The 15,229-nt window shown below is 39.2% G+C and overlaps 1 protein-coding gene across 3 annotated transcripts in view; it reads left to right on the top strand.

Moving 5' to 3' along the window:
- Positions 1-15,229, top strand: part of LOC127648772 (low-density lipoprotein receptor-related protein 8-like) — a 189,246-nt gene that overhangs the window by 145,191 nt on the left and 28,826 nt on the right. For 2 of the 3 annotated variants that reach the window (XM_052133528.1, XM_052133527.1), the window contains exons 12-17: positions 866-984; positions 1,126-1,265; positions 5,287-5,428; positions 5,761-5,913; positions 6,955-7,212; positions 7,462-7,530. In XM_052133528.1, coding sequence (XP_051989488.1) covers positions 866-984; positions 1,126-1,265; positions 5,287-5,428; positions 5,761-5,913; positions 6,955-7,212; positions 7,462-7,530 — 881 coding nt within the window. The remainder of the gene's footprint in view (positions 1-865; positions 985-1,125; positions 1,266-5,286; positions 5,429-5,760; positions 5,914-6,954; positions 7,213-7,461; positions 7,531-15,229) is intronic. The other variant, XM_052133529.1, reaches the window with a different exon arrangement.

Genomic DNA, 15,229 nt, shown 5'->3' with positions numbered 1-15,229 from the left:
AAATAGAATTGAACTTTTAACGACGTAAAACACCAACTGAACTAATCAACATGTTAATATTGCATAGTTTGACTTTAATCGATTGCCATCTAAATGTATTTTTGTGCCGTAGGCTAATTTATGCATTATACATTTGCGGATGAAGAAGCTCAGCAAATGCGAAAAGAGGAAAAAAGTGTAGAACATATGAGAATGTATTTTTTTTTTCTTTTCGTTCACAGAATTATAGGGCAAGGTTAATTAAAAGAAGTGCAATTTTTGGTAATTTATTAATTTGATTTAATTTAATGTTTTGTTTTTGTTCTGGTAATTTATATTTTTAATTTAATGTTTTTTGTTTTATTTGATTGTTTGTTTTTTGCATCTAGCAATTTATTTAATTGCTCAAACCCAGAGAATACTGCCGACGTGTTTCAAAAGTAAGCTATTAAAATGATTGAATTTAGTCTTGGGCTAATGTTAGTATTCTAATAAAACACATTGTACCTTTTAATCATTTAATACATCTTCTGCATGGAAGGTTGTGATATTAAAAAGCATATTGAAATAACTTTACAGTGGAGAGGTAGTTTAATAGTAGAGAGGCGCTAATTTTGCCTTGGAGCGAACACGGAGCGGGGTTTCTCTAGTCCAGGAGCGCGGAGTGTGCGAGGAGCGGGATATGGACAACCCGGAGTGGAGCTGGAGCGGAGTGTTGCCACTCCCCTCCACTCACATACTCTGCTTTGAACAGCTCTCTTTTTCTACCACTCACCTGCTTATACACCAAATTTGACTACCCCTAGTGGTGGGTGGAAGAATTACATTTGGAGTAACTTAGTTACAGGTTGTGACTATTACACAGCTGTGCTTTCAACTTTCACAGGTTCATGTACTGGTCTGACTGGGGCCTTCGGGCCAAGATTGAGAAGGCTGGCATGAACGGTGTGGATCGGCAGGTGTTGGTGTCTGAAGACATTGAGTGGCCTAATGGAATCACTCTAGGTAAGCATTGTGACCAGGATGTTGAACTCAAAGTGAAAAAGTCTAAAACTGCTGAGCTTTAAGCACTCTTTATATAAACTGTTAGTGTGATTTTCAGCATCCAGGCTGCTTGACTGTACTGTCATGTCTCTGTGAATGCAGATGTGGTTGGCAAGCGCTTGTACTGGGTGGACGCCAAACTGCACCTGATATCCAGCGTCGATTTAAACGGGGCCCACCGCAGAGTCATCCTGTCCTCCATCGAGACTCTCGGCCATCCTTACGCCCTCGCTGTGTTCGAGGTGAGTGTGTGTATTTTTCCAGGTCTACTCTCCATTAACACTGTGGCTGATGATTTAATCATGTCTTGTTTCATCAGAGAGTTTTACGTTACAGCAGTTCTTCAAATTCTCTCGTAGTCGGAAGTGTTTTTAGTGACCTGTGGCTATCTGTTTCCATTGTGTACCTGATATATGTGTGTTTAACTGTCTGTGGTTAACACCGTCTAGTCTGTGTTTGTGTTTTTTTAATACTTGCAGTGTATCTACCCATTACAGTGAATTTAACTGCTGTGGTGGAGGCGTAGTGGGCTAAAGCACTGAGCTGGTAAGCAGAAGGTTGTAGGTTCGATCCCCACAGCTACCACCATTGTGTCCTTGAGCAAGGCACTTAACTCCAGGTTGCTCCGGGGGGATTGTCCCTGTAATTAGGGCACTGTAAGTCGCTTTGGATAAAAGCATCTGCCAAATGCATAAATGTAAATGGTCACCAGCACTTAAAGACAATAGCTCATATTGTATATCAGTATGTTCAGGTGAATAAATAAATGCTTTGAAAGTTATGGATTGAGTGTAATTAAAGGGTAGCAATATCTAATATTCTCTTTAAATGTAAACCTGAATCAAAAGTTTAATCATTTGCTCAAAATTATTCATTTTCAACATCCTATTTCAAATATGTATTGTATTTTTATGTGGGACATTTTTTGCTGCTTAAGCTCAGCAGTCTCCATGGAAACGTAGGGTTGGGGTACTGTTTTATGTAGTCAGAGTTTTGATATGAAGAAAGTAGATTAAAGTATTTGAACAAAATCACCACAGAAGTTAATCTCACAGCAGAAAAGGACTGGAGCAGAATGGGGATGCTGAAGGGCTTTATCTGTGACACCTACACACCAGCCACACAATTAAAGTTCTTATTACTTCAGCTTAAGTCTGGAGAGGGAAGCCTGCCTTAGCTTTCACTCTAGTAACAGAGATTGCACATAAAAGAATGTGCAACTTTTTAATGTGAAACTTTTTCTTGGCAGGCTTATTAGTTGAGAGAAAACAGGCTAAGAGAGAATACCCCTTTTTGAGGCGCTGTGAATACTTTCCGGATGCACTGTACTGCATTCAAAATAATGTATTTCAAACAAGCCTCAATATATGGAATTATGGACATGTGGATGACGGCTTGTTTAAAATACATTATTTTGAATGCAGTACAGTGCATCCGGAAAGTATTCACAGCACTTCACTTTTTCCACATTGTGTTATGTTACAGCCTTATTCCAAAATGGATTAAATTCATTATTTTCCTAAAAATTCTACAAACAATACCCCATAATGACAACGTGAAAGAAGTTTGTTTGAAATCTTTGCAAATTTATAAAAAAAAAAAAAGATAAATCACATGTACATAAGTATTCACAGCCTTTGCTCAATATTTTGTTGAAGCACCTTGGGCACCAATTACAGCCTCAAGTCTTTTTGAGTATGATGCTACAAGCTTGGCACACCTATTTTTGGGCAGTTTCTCCCATTCTTCTCTGCAGGACCTCTCAAGCTCCATCAGGTTGGATGGGGAGCCATTTTCAGATCTCTCCAGAGATGTTCATTCGGGTTCAAGTCTGGCTAGGACATTCAAAGAGTTGTCCCATAGCCACTCCTTTGTTATCTTGACTGTGTGCTTAGGTTCATTGTCCTGTTGGAAGAGGAACCTTCTGAGGTCCAGAGCGCTACCATACAGGTCTGATTGGTGGTGTGATGCAGAGATGGTTGTTCTTCTGGAAGGTTCACCTCTCTCCACAGAGAAATTCTGGAACTCTGTCAGAGTGACCATCGGGTTCTTGGTCATCTCCCTGACTAAGGCCCTTCTCCCCAGAGCGCTCAGTTTGGCCGGACGGCCAGCTTTAGGAAGAGTCCTGGTGGTTCCAAACTTCTTCCATTTATGGATGATGGAGGCCACTGTGCTCATTGGGACCTTCAATGCTGCAGAAATGTTTCTATACCCTTCCCCAGATCTGTGCCTCGATACAATCCTGTCTCGGAGGTCTACAGACAATTCCTTGGACTTCATGGCTTGGTTTGTGCTCTGACATGCACTGTTAGCTGTGGGACCTTATATAGACAGGTGTGTGCCTGAGTGTGTGTTCCAAATCATGTCCAATCAACTGAATTTACCACAGGTGGACTCCAATCAAGTTGTAGATACATCTCAAGGGTGATCAGTGGAAACAGGATGCACCTGAGCTCAATTTTGAGTGTCATGGCAAAGGTTGTGGATACTTATGGTGATTTTTTCATTCACGTTGTCATTATGGGATATTGTTTGTAGAATTTTGAGGAAAATAATTAATTGAATACATTTTGGAATAAGGCTGTAACGTAACACAATGTGGAAAAAGTGAAGCACTGTGAATACTTTCCGGATGCACTGTATACAAACACAAACAGTTTGGTGTTTATTTGTGCATTCATTTAGAAATTACATTTTAAACAGAAACCAAATACCCTGTGTGAATTTGTGAATTGTATTAAGCACTTTTAATGCAGTGTATACATTTTGGTAGCTACATGCACACATGTCTAGATGTTACATTAAACATTTAAAATACAGACCGCTGTTTAAAAAAATTAAGGAGCAGAATTAGTAAATGATGCACAAGTTATTGCCTATAGCCAATTGGGGATGTAATTAAGAATGTAATCATGTAAACCATAAAAATGTAACTTTAATCTGAAAACACACGTTTTAAAATGTAATGTAATCCAGTTATAAGTACTTGAGTTGTGTAATCTGATTACGTAATCCATATTGTGTGTAATCTGTTACTACCCAGCACTGTTTCTGGTTCCCCTTCATTTTCTAAAGCAAGCATCACTGTTACTATTGCTCATATTTAGGGTTAGTATGGTTAGTTGTTATGCATCAAAGTTGAATGTTAACCCTTAGTATTTAACTTTGATGGATAACTCAACCTGCACCGTTTGTGTTTGGACATTAATGATTCCTCAGATTCTGCTGATTGTTGAGGTGATTTTAAAAATTATTTTCAAATTGATTGATTTTCGCCTGGCGAGCAATAAACAGGTGAAAAAGTCTACATATTTACATTGAATGAGTGACCTGAACCATATCTAGGGACAGAAATGTCAAAGAGCAGGGGTGTCAAACTCAGTTCCTGGAGAGCCACAGTCCAGCAGAGTTTAGTTCCAACCTTAATTAAACACTTGAAGCAGCTAATCAAGTTTTTCAGGAGTGCTTGAAGATTACAAGTTGGCATTTTGGAGCAGGGCTGGAACTAAACTCTGCAGGGCTCCGGCCCTTCAGGAACTGAGTCGGACACACCTGTCATAGAGTCTTGAGGTGGGCTCTTTTGACCAGTAAGCAACCAGCTAACAACCGCCCAGAACATCGTAGCAACTTTGTCTACAACCTAGCATTGTAGAGGCGAGTTTTGCACGAAGCACCACTCACATTTTCACATTCAAAACCCAACATAGTCTCAAGACAACTCATAATATTTTGTATGAGATGGTGAAATGGTAAGATATCATACAATTGGTTTGTACGAATATATACGACTTTTATTCCCACAGAAACCGACCAATCAACAAACTTTCAAATTTAATTTCAAATCGATTCAATACAGGCATTAAATGTTAGAAAGCCTCCTATCCAACACTTTATGTAAGAAAGGAAACATCATTGAACACATTTGGATAATCATTTGATATTTATTTATGCAATACAAATGACTGTTTTATGTCAGTTACCTGAAATACGCTTCCCTCGTCTTGTTCCAAACCCAACGTTTTCTGTGGAACACAAAAGTTATTTTCATATTGAAATCATGATTTAGGTTTAGGGTTTGGGTTAGGGCTTAAACTAAGGAAAAATAATATTGTTTGTTCTTTATTTTTCACTATGGGAGTAAAAGTCATACGTTTTTTTACAAGCCAACTCGGACGATTTCTTACGATTTCGCCATCTTGTACTAATTATTACGATTTGTCATAAGAGCAGGTTGTAAAAATTTTTGATTTGTGTCTCTTTCAGGATCGAGTGTACTGGACGGACCGCGAGAATGAAGCCATCTACAGCGCAAACAGACTCACGGGTCAAGATGTAACCAGCCTCGCAGAACACCTTAATGACCCTCATGACATTGTGGTTTACCACGAGCTAAGCCAACCTGAAGGTGCGTGTTCAGCTCAGCTATTTTTATGTATTTGTTTTCCCTTTTTGAAATGTATGACTAATGGTCAACTACAAACGTTTCATAATCTATGTTATGTCAGATTTCTCCCTTTTGTAATCCATCACCTGTTATTTTTGCATTAATTGGCATGCAAGTCATTTTGATGTAACAATTTGCTGCTGAAGACAATGAATGTCAACAGTTTACCGTTAAATATTAATCATAGTGTAAATTTCCACAGACTGTAGATGAAGGGTGCTTCACCCATGCGATTTACAGAATGATGTTTGCGCCAATGGGTGATTAATCATTGTATGTTTGTGTTTGTGCAGCACCTGACAGCTGTAACCTGGGCGGCGTGACTAATGGAGGCTGTGTCTTTCTGTGTCTACGAGCCCCTCAGATCAGCGAGCACTCACCCAAATACACCTGCTCCTGTCCAGACGGAGAGGAGCTGAGTCCTGAAACACGCCAATGTGAACCCGGTGAGCTCAGCACACTGTCCCTTAGGCCAGACACATACTCTATGCAAGGACATAAATGCATGGTCCAATTGTAGATGCTTAACAGACATTCTTGCATTACTGTGGCGGTAACTAACTTCAAGGGGGCGAGTTACGTTCAAATGTCTATGCCATTAAACCAGATGTGTTAATATTTAGGTAGAGAGCGATAAACATATATGATCTAACTCGCTCAGCAAGATTCTCTTCAGACCGTTGCTTAGCCATGAAGGAGAAAACTGTAGGAGACAGTCTGATATCGGTCTGTGCTAGAGGTCTGCACAGGCCTTAAGTTGAAGCCCAAACCCAGCACGAACCCAAGACTGTTATGTGACACGACTGGTAATGTCACATTTTAAGCTTGAAATTGATGTCGCTCACCCTCTTTATCATTTATCCTCCAAGCAAGTAAATTTGTTGCAATGAGCTGTAACAGTATAGTAACAGTTTGCATAAATATTTTAAACAAGGCACATCGGTACCTCAGCACACCAGGGCAAAAAGAAAAACACTGGCTTACCGTTTATCAAGCGCTGAAACTTTCCTGTGTGCAGCAGCCAAAGACGTCAGTTCAGCATGTTTGCACAAAGCATTTGAAAAATAGCACATACGCACACAAAAACACATTCGGTGTGAACAACCCTTAACTCATCTGTTCGGAAGTGTCATTTTTCATTAATTACAAACCCAAACAAAACCTGAGCCTGAAATTATACTTAAAAAACAGACTGGAACCCAGCCCGAAAACCTGATGGTTTGCCAGGTCCTATCGGGCTCAGGTCGGGTAGCAGAGTTCTAGACGCATGAAATTGAGCTTGTGTAGCTAGAAGCGACTTCATTCAAATACTTGCACAGAGTATGTGTCATGCCATGCTTACTGTGTGCCTATTGATCAGCAACATGGACAACCAAAGTATACTTTGGCCTTTAGGCTGTAGGGGAACAGAACAAAGCTTGATTATTTGATTACATACATTTTTATACAGTTGCATTAACCTCTTTCATGCCATTGAATCTCCATAGTCCAAAATGAGACTGCCATAACGCCCACTGCCCCCATCAACATCACCATGGAAACAGTAACAGGGGCTGGTCGGGTACCGGAGTTTGCTGCGGCAGTGACTTCCCAGTCTGATAGTGTAGCTGAGACCAGTACCTCATTGCTCCTCACTTACAGCACAAAGGAACCACCTGCGGACTTCTCAAATGTTACAGCAGAGCATATCCCAACCCAGTCATCAAGAACCACACCAGGAGACATGAGCAACCTGTCCCATCAGTGTAAGTGAATGTGGTCTGAATCAGAGTACAGTGGCCCCAGAAAGTATTTGGACACTTAAGCCAGAGCATAAACATATATGAATGTCATTACATTAGATAACAAATAGCCAATACTTATGTGTATATTTTCATCCTAATTAGCTGCAACAGCTTGTATACAGAGATTCAGTTGGGTGATCTAACTGTAAGGACTGTAAGTTTATATATCCAAATATATAACTAATTCTTCTCTGTCTCATTCTCCTCCAGCTGGCAATGAGTTGTTTCTCCTTGGCCGCAATCTGACAGTGGCAGTGCTTGGCGTTGTGATTCCTGTAGGTATGTACATCTCTTGCTCCGAGGGGCCACTAGGGTCCTGCTCTGTGCTATTTTGAGCATAGTTTGACAGCAGTGTTACTCACCAATGCTTTAACTGCAAGGTGATTGAGCCCGGGGCAGCAGGCTCAGCTGTATGTAAATGAAGTTAAAATGTGTGAGTGTGCTGTGTCTGGCTGAAATTAGATTCAATTCACTTTATTGTCCTTGTCAGTCCCAAGGGAGAAAGTAATTCCCTTGGGAATACTACAACAAAACTAACTAACATCAAACTTGCTGCATTGCAGAGGGAACAGATGTTATGATTTATTTGATTTGAGTTTATGGTATTTTAGCAGCATGCAAAGTAATATTTGTTAAGACCACATAACCCAATCTGCTTATTAAATAATCAGATTGCAGTGAGCTATTTGGGTGAATCACACAAAACCAATATTACACTTCAAAATCAAAAGAAAGAAACGAGAAATGTGATTTTGCATATATGAAATGTAGCCTATTTTATTACCATTCATTTTATTTGCATTGTGACATTATTTTCCTGACAATTAAGCACACTTTAACCCCAAATTCTCATTATCGTAATGCAGTAAGACAAGATATATTCTCTGAAAACAAGTCTAAATATCTTATGATGTATATATGTTATGCACTTCTTAAGTTAGTGTATTGGTTTTAAGGATATAATATAGAAATATGACCTGAAATTGTTTTTGTGAGATTTTCTTTGCTGTTGTGGATTCAATCCAGTCAATTTAAAGAGGTAGTTCATCCAAAGAGTTCAATTCTGTCATCATTTACTCACCTTGATTCAAACATGTGTGATTTTCTTTCTTCCATGGTAAACAAAAGAGAAGTTCAGCAGAATATGTCTGTCCTCTGTGGGGCATGAAAGTGCCTAGACATTATGCTTTCATTGTATGAAAAAGCGCAACATGAACATTCTTCAAAAGTCATATATTTATACACGCTCTGAGCGTATGTACACGTACTTATTCATGTGATTATCTAATCAGCCAATCCTGTGGCAGAATTTCAAGGCATAAAATCTTGCAGGATCAGGAGCTTCAGTTAATGTTCACATCAACTATCAGAATGGAGAAAAAATGTAATCTCAGTGATTTCGACCGTGGCATGATGGTTTCTGCCAGACGGGCTGGTTTGAGTATTTCTGTAACTGCTGATCCTCTGGGATTTTCATGCACAACAGTCTGAAGAATTTACTCTGAAAGGTGCCAAAAACAAAAAACATCCAGTGAGCAGCAGTTCTGCGGATGGAAACACCTTGTTGATGAGAGAGGTCAATGGAGAATGGCCAGACTGGTTCGAGCTGACAGAAAGGCTACGGTAACTCAGATAACCACTCTGTACAATTGTACTGAGATGAATAGCATTTCAGAATGCACAACACATTGAAACAGACGGGCTACAAAAACAGAAGACCACATCGGGCACTTTATTAGGACCATAGTGTTCCTTATAAAGTGCTCAGGAGTGTATATTTGGAACAACATGAGAGTTGAAATTATGACAGAAGTTTCATTTTTGGGTGAACTCATCCTTTAAAACCTGCCATCTTTCTGTCATTCTCTCCCTATTAGTATGTCGTTTATTTTGTCTATCTGTCTGGCAGTCTTGTCAGTCAATCCACTGCCAGTCAACCATGCGTTAATATGTTCACTCCCGGCTGTGTGTAAACACATGCAGTTCCTATTGTTGCCACAGTGGTCTTCGGTGTGCTGTGTGCCGGTATATACCTTGTGTACCGCAACTGGAGGCGGAATAGCACCAAGAGCATGAACTTCGATAATCCTGTCTACCGCAAGACCACTGGAGAGACGGAGGAGGACGACATCCATATCGGACGAACTGACGGGGTCGCTGGACACCACAACCCTTACCCTGGACCCGTTGTGGGCATGACACCAGTCGGTACGGGGACATGCCCGCCCTTCATTGCTCTGCCATTGGGGACGGGCTTACCAGACCCAGCCACACATTGGTATACAGAGCAGCCCACCATCTCTAGTACTAAGTGAAGGGAAGAAACTTTATAAATATTGTGACTGCCTGAAGCAGGACTGAGATGCGGCTGCAAAGCTATGCAGGTACTACGCGAGTGACAATTTTGCGAACTGAATCATTCTTAATGTGGCCAGTTTTCATAGCGCAAAGACTGGATACACACTGTAACAGGTTGGAAATCTGTGAAGGAATGTTGTCTGTATTTCAGAACCATATTCATTTGGCACATTTGGTCTCATAGAATCAAATTACTATACCTACATTTTTGTAAAATTTTACATGCCAATTTGTACATCATAGCAATTTCCTTGTGAAATGAACACTAGAGGCACTACAACAACAATTACTTTTATTCACACAAATCACAAGTAAAACAGCAGATTTACAGTTCATTACCACTTATTTTTCACCCTGTTCCTTACACAATGTTGTCTTATGACACTTTTCTATAGCGCAAGGCAAAATATTTTAAAGTTTCATAACAAAATTAACATTTACAAACTTGTTTGAGTGAAATCAAACTGAGTAGTAGTACAACTAATAGAGTGGTGCACTTTCAATGCACAAGACCAGGGTACGAGTCCTGAAGAGCCTGGGAGTCGATACACAGGTTGAAAGTGTCATAGAAGCACCATAAAATGACATCGTTGTTTCAGCAATTGCATTTTTCATCTCTCATTTGCTTTTTATGACACCATGAGTTAGGTTTAGGTCTAATGTTTAAGGTAGAATGGTAGGTTTTGTAGATTTATACAGCATAAACCTAAAATAATTAATCCGTCCGAGAGTAAATTTAACACAAATAAGAGAACTTGTCTTGAAATTGTCCTTGTTGACAGTTGATGCTCTCATTATTAGCATGGCTTTCTAATACTTATATTAATCAAAATCATAAAAAATACTCTAATTCATAATTTATGTCACAATGCAGCAAAATAAATTATTGTAGTGGAATTTGAAGGATAATTCATATGCGTTTACATTAAGGTAAATGTTTTATAGGTTACTCATGATGAATTAGTGTTATTAAACATTTATTGCCTGTGAGGTAAAAAGGCTCACTATTTGGCAGGTATTGCATGACAGTTGCCCTTTTGATTCATATTTTTTTAACCGCATATCAATGATTTATGCATTTGTAAATGAATTAGTAATGATGGTACTGCAAAAATGATGATGTTAGGAAATTAAAAATTCTCAAGAGGCAACACCTGAGATTTGTATTTGTATTTGTATTTTTTTGCTTTCTAGCTAAAAATTAGCATGTGGTACCAAGCTTGGCCACCAGGTGCCACTATAAGTAAAGGCGGCTTTACACAGGATCCGGTGGGCAGCGGGCTTGCTTGCGATCTTGCCAGTAGAAGTGCAATTGTGCCACCCACTGCTTCAGCTCAGTTACTGCGTCTATGAGGCGATTATTGTAAATATTATATTAGTTTTCATGTAAGTGATTGCGCTTAAGTAAAATACCACTTATTTTTTTCATAAAATGTTTTATAACTATAAATATTGTAATAAACTATTTTTGTATTAATGTAAAATTATAGTATCAAGACTAAACAGTGTAATTGTAAATATTGATGGCATCTTGTCTCCTGTCTCCACATATTTGAATAGTTCTTCATTTTCTTTAATGACTGACGAAACAGACTGCATGTTACTTTATATTTTTATTGGCAAATTGGTATAGTATAAATAACATCACATCAATTATTAAAATGGGAGGGCTATAAATGAACATTCAGAATCCACAAAACACTCTGCCAATAACCCGCCTGGACAATTGTATTTTCTGTTTATTTAAAGTTGATGTTTCAGACACCTGTTGCAGAAGAGAAAATGTAAGTATACAGTCCATGACCCATTTTTATACATTGCACAGTCATCTATTTTCCAAACATAAGCTATACATGTTTCCGTAGTCTATTTTCACCTTGTACACCAACTCGTCCACTCACAGCTTTCCGTGTCACTGATTTCCTATTTATGTCTCTATAATGCTCAAAGAAATTTTATTTGTCAAGAGGAAATTCAGCAATTGGTATATTTGTCTCCATGTTGTTTTTGACTACATAAAAGCAGTGTGTTGTTTGATTGGTATGGCATTCACCACCGGGAATATGGATGCTGCTATTGACAATGTGCATTTTTTTTTATTATTTATTGGCCATGTAAAGATGCGCTAGATACATAGATGTCTTTGACCGTTGCGTCGCCAGTGCTGTGTTTAAAGGGATGACTTGAGTTAGCGTTGCCTTTGGAGTGATACAGCTGTCATCTGTCACCTTGTTGGCATAAGATTTTGCTTACCGCTTACTGATAGTGGCACCTGGTGGCCGAAGTTGGTACCACATGCAAATGTTTAGCTGGCAAGCAAAAAAAAATTTCTCCTGTTGCTTCTTGAGGAAAAAAAAAAAATAGAGGAAAATTTTTTTTTTAGAGAGCAAAACAAATTTTGAGAGAGAGAAAAAAATGAAAAAGAACGTTTGGAGAGGAAACATTTTGAGACAGAAAAATGTTTTAGAGGAAAACAAAATTGAAAAAAAAAAAGTATATAGAAAAATTGCAGGACATGTGCCTACAGGAAGGCACTAGACACCATTTCACCTACTGAATTTGGTGTTCACGGAGTGGTTCAGGGCTTCCATACTATACAGTATAACTGATCTATCTTTCACCTGTTCTCTGATCGCAGACGCCACAAGAACAAGTTTTGTTTTTCCTTTTTAAGTTAAGTGTTTTCACAGCTGTTAAACACTAAACTATCCACATTCTCTGGGTTTGTTTAGTCCATAGAGAGACATATTTTTTATTCATCTCGCATGCAAATGAGAAGCCATTGTCCTGGATTTACACGACTGTCTGGTGAGGCTGCACATTCATCCTTGTTGGACTCCAATGCACTGCAGCTCTAGTTCGGCAAAGACCTGAAATAGGCTCAGTACCCTGGTTAGTGCAGCAGCTCTGGTGTAATCAGTCGTAAATTGTCGAAATTGGTGTTACGTGGGTCAGCTCGAGTTCGTTAAAGAACGAGGTTTCTTGTGGCCATATTTCACTAGGTGTAAATGGGTGGGGGGTACAGTGCCACCCCCTTACATTCAATTTCATTTTGTTTATTCATGCATGGAGAAACTGGGGAACATGTGCGGATCACCACTCCAAGGGTATAGAATAGCTACAGGCACTGAGCTAAAGGTTACAATATCACTATATTAACTTCTAAACACATCAGAATCACGTTAACATTGGAAAATAGTGGCTTTGACTGGCATCTGAGCAGACAGCCTGCTCAGCAGATTTAACACACATGCATCACTGTAATAGATGTATTGACCTTTAAAGATGCTTCAAAAGGACATTCATTCAAATGCTGGACATTTACTGTATTTGTGCGTTTTTTTTATTTTTATGTGGTTAGGGAATGTTAGGTTTGTCTCAGGGAGATGGTACAGAATGTGTGTGGAGTATGAGAAAGGATTTTACTTTATCAATGAAAACTGGCATAGGAATTCCATAATGTGAACAGTGCCATTGAGAAACATTTTGAAGGTGTAAACATTATGTAGGCCTAGCTAAAATGACATTTTGTAAGAGACAAATTTCTTAAAAGGTTTCTTAGTAGTAGCTTGAACAACTAAAAACACCACTGGACAAGAACACTGCTGGTGTTACACCTATGAAAACATGTCTGTGTCATATTTCACCCCAAAATAAAAAAACACACATATTTTGCATAAGGAAAATTAGCTCTATTTTTCATGATAATTAAGCACATACCCCTATAATACATCCATTTGATATAAATCAGCATAATTAAAAGACATTACAGCAAATACTACCATGTACAGTGAGGAAAATAAGTATTTGAACACCCTGCTATTTTGCAAGTTCTCCCACTTAGAAATCATGGAGGGGTCTGAAACTGTCATCGTAGGTGCATGTCCACTGTGAGAGACATAATCTAAAAAAAAAAAATCCAGAAATCACAATGCATGTATTTTTTTAACTATTTATTTGTATGATACAGCTGCAAATAAGTATTTGAACACCTGAGAAAATCAATGTTAATATTTGGTACAGTAGCCTTTGTTTGCAATTACAGAGGTCAAACGTTTCCTGTAGTTTTTCACCAGGTTTGCACACACTGCAGGAGGGATTTTGGCCCACTCCTCCACACAGATCTTCTCTAGATCAGTCAGGTTTCTGGGCTGTCGCTGAGAAACACGGAGTTTGAGCTCCCTCCAAAGATTCTCTATTGGGTTTAGGTCTGGAGACTGGCTAGGCCACGCCAGAACCTTGATATGCTTCTTACAGAGCCACTCCTTGGTTATCCTGGCTGTGTGCTTCGGGTCATTGTCATGTTGGAAGACCCAGCCTCGACCCATCTTCAATGCTCTAACTGAGGGAAGGAGGTTGTTCCCCAAAATCTCGCAATACATGGCCCCGGTCATCCTCTCCTTAATACTGTGCAGTCAGCCCTGTCCCATGTGCAGAAAAACACCCCCAAAGCATGATGCTACCACCCCCATGCTTCACAGTAGGGATGGTGTTCTTGGGATGGTACTCATCATTCTTCTACCTCCAAACACGGTTAGTGGAATTATGACCAAAAAGTTCTATTTTGGTCTCATCTGACCACATGACTTTCTCCCATGACTCCTCTGGATCATCCAAATGGTCATTGGCAAACTTAAGACGGGCCTTGACATGTGCTGGTTTAAGCAGGGGAACCTTCCGTGCCATGCATGATTTCAAACCATGACGTCTTAGTGTATTACCAACAGTAACCTTGGAAACGGTGGTCCCAGCTCTTTTCAGGTCATTGACCAGCTCCTCCCGTGTAGTTCTGGGCTGATTTCTCACCTTTCTTAGGATCATTGAGACCCCACGAGGTGAGATCTTGCATGGAGCCCCAGTCTGAGGGAGATTGACAGTCATGTTTAGCTTCTTCCATTTTCTAATGATTGCTCCAACAGTGGACCTTTTTTCACCAAGCTGCTTGGCAATTTCCCCGTAGCCCTTTCCAGCCTTGTGGAGGTGTACAATTTTGTCTCTAGTGTCTTTGGACAGCTCTTTGGTCTTGGCCATGTTAGTAGTTGGATTCTTACTGATTGTATGGGGTGGACAGGTGCCTTTATGCAGCTAACGACCTCAAACAGGTGCATCTAATTTAGGATAATAAATGGAGTGGAGGTGGACATTTTAAAGGCAGACTAACAGGTCTTTGAGGGTCAGAATTCTAGCTGATAGACAGGTGTTCAAATACTTATTTGCAGCTGTATCATACAAATAAATAGTTAAAAAATCATACATTGTGATTTCTGGATTTTTTTTTTTTAGATTATGTCTCTCACAGTGGACATGCACCTACGATGACAATTTCAGACCCCTCCATGATTTCCAAGTGGGAGAACTTGCAAAATAGCAGGGTGTTCAAATACTTATTTTCCTCACTGTATAAATAAAAAAATGCCCCATTACTGTAATGAGGATGAGACGTTTTTTTTTTTCCTTTACAGTAATGAGAATGAGATTTTTTTCCCCCCATTACGGTAATGAGATGTATTTTCCATTATGGTAATGAAAATTAGATGTTTTTCCATTACTGTAATGAGAAGGAGCTGTTTTTAACATTAAGGTAATGAGAATGTGAAGTTTTTTCCATTACGCTAATGAG

Source organism: Xyrauchen texanus, chromosome 9, assembly GCF_025860055.1.
Source record: "Xyrauchen texanus isolate HMW12.3.18 chromosome 9, RBS_HiC_50CHRs, whole genome shotgun sequence".
Taxonomy (NCBI): domain Eukaryota; kingdom Metazoa; phylum Chordata; class Actinopteri; order Cypriniformes; family Catostomidae; genus Xyrauchen; species Xyrauchen texanus.
The sequence above is the reverse complement of the archived record's forward strand: the minus strand, read 5'-3'. Positions and strand labels throughout refer to the sequence as shown.